The sequence below is a fragment of the Gekko japonicus genome, unplaced genomic scaffold, assembly GCF_001447785.1.
Source record: "Gekko japonicus isolate JY-2015 unplaced genomic scaffold, Gekko_japonicus_V1.1 scaffold2096, whole genome shotgun sequence".
Classification (NCBI taxonomy): Eukaryota; Metazoa; Chordata; class Lepidosauria; order Squamata; family Gekkonidae; genus Gekko; species Gekko japonicus.
Genome location: NW_015164724.1, coordinates 69,375 through 70,969, shown reverse-complemented (window position 1 = coordinate 70,969; position 1,595 = coordinate 69,375). Strand labels below are relative to the sequence as shown.

General features: G+C 50.0%; 1 protein-coding gene across 1 annotated transcript in view; it reads left to right on the top strand.

Annotated features, from left to right (window-relative positions):
• LOC107109023 (PH and SEC7 domain-containing protein 2-like) overlaps positions 1–1,595 on the top strand; it is a gene marked incomplete at its 3' end in the record, with an annotated part of 72,963 nt that overhangs the window by 7,902 nt on the left and 63,466 nt on the right. Inside the window, exon 4 of the mRNA XM_015409593.1 lies at positions 31–522. Within this exon, the coding sequence (XP_015265079.1) occupies positions 31–522 (492 nt within the window). The remainder of the gene's footprint in view (positions 1–30; positions 523–1,595) is intronic.

Here is a 1,595-nt window from a genome sequence, read left to right as displayed (position 1 = left end):
CTACACTCCTGTTGTGTCCTTCTGTTTCAGCTTTGCTATTGCAGAAGCCCAGCTAAGGGGCCTTGATGATGACAGGGAAGATTTTGCCTTTAAGGACATCAGGGATGGATTCAGCTCTACCTTTGAGAAAATCGTGGAGTCTGACCTCATGAAGGGCACCTACTACAGCAGCATGGACTCCTTGGACGTGCTCTCACTGACAGACGAGACCGACAGCTGTGTCAGCTTCGAAGCGCCGCTCACCCCTCTCATTCAGCAAAGGACTAAGGAAAGCTCTGAACTTTCGGAGCAGAAGCTCGCCGCTCAGCGGAAGGAAGCTCTGGAGGAGCCCGTGGCCATCGACAGGCAGGACGATGCCATGGCCAAGGCCACCGACGGCGATTTTGGGAGCCCGCTGAAGCACTCCATCACCAGCAGCCGCTCGGAGAACGTGCTCAGCCGGGCGTACTTGAAAAACATCCCCAATGGGTACCATGTCGAGAGACCCGAGGACGAAGCCGCCAAGCTTATTAACTCTGTCAGGTAAGCAGGCTGTTCTCGGGCTCCTGCTGTCGACCGGTTGCATTTCTGAAGTCAATCTACTGTGCTGTTTTAGCCAATTGTCATAGAATCACAGAAACACAGAATTGGAAGGGACCTCCCCGGCCATCTGGTCCAACCCCCTGCCCCATGCAGGAAATTCAAAAACCCCTCCCCCCCCCACGCCCCCAGTGACCCCCTGTTCCGTGCCCAGAAGATGGCAAAAAAAACCCTCCAGGATCTCCAGCCAAAGTGGCCTGGAGAAAAATTGCTTCTTGGCCCCCAAAGCGGCAATCAGCATTTCCTTGGGCATGTAAGAAAGGGCCACAAGCACTGAGGCAGCCCTCTCTTTCATGATCTGCCCAAGTTCACGGAATCTGCATTGCTGTCAGATGGCCATCGAGCCTCTGTTTAAAAACCTCCAAAGAAGGAGAGTCCACCACCTCCCAAGGAAGCCTGTTCCACTGAGGAACTACTCTAACTGTCAGGAAGTTCTTCCTCATCTTTAGAAATTGATGACCAATGGATCCATGTAAAGACATATTTAAGAATTATATAATAATTTTAAAGTCTGCAGACTTTAATTGGTTCCAGTTTGGCCAGTTTGGTGTAGTGGTTAGGAGCACAGACTCTAATCTGGGAGAACCGGGTTTAATTCCCCATTCCTCCACATGCAGCTGCTGGTGTGACCTTGGGTCAAGTTCTTTCAAAGCTGTTATCTCAAGGGCAGTTCTCGAGAGTGCTCTCTCAGCCCCAGCTACTTCACAGGGTATCTGTTGTGGGGAAGGGAATGCAGATTTTAAGCTGCTCTGAGACTGTTTTGGGTAGTGAAGGGTGGGATAGAAATTCAGCCTCTTCTTCTTCTTCTTTTCGTCATCTGAAGCTTCAGTTGACTAATGGGCGGGGGGGGTACCTAAACAGGGAAGGGAGGGTTATTTTAATTGGTGGGACTGTGCATTCAAAGCACAGTTTTAGAGGCTATTTCATGTCAGCGTACTGTAGCAGGGACTGAAAATATTAAAAGCGGCTTTTCCTTTTAACACTGTTAAATAGCTCGTGTATATAACTCCATCAGT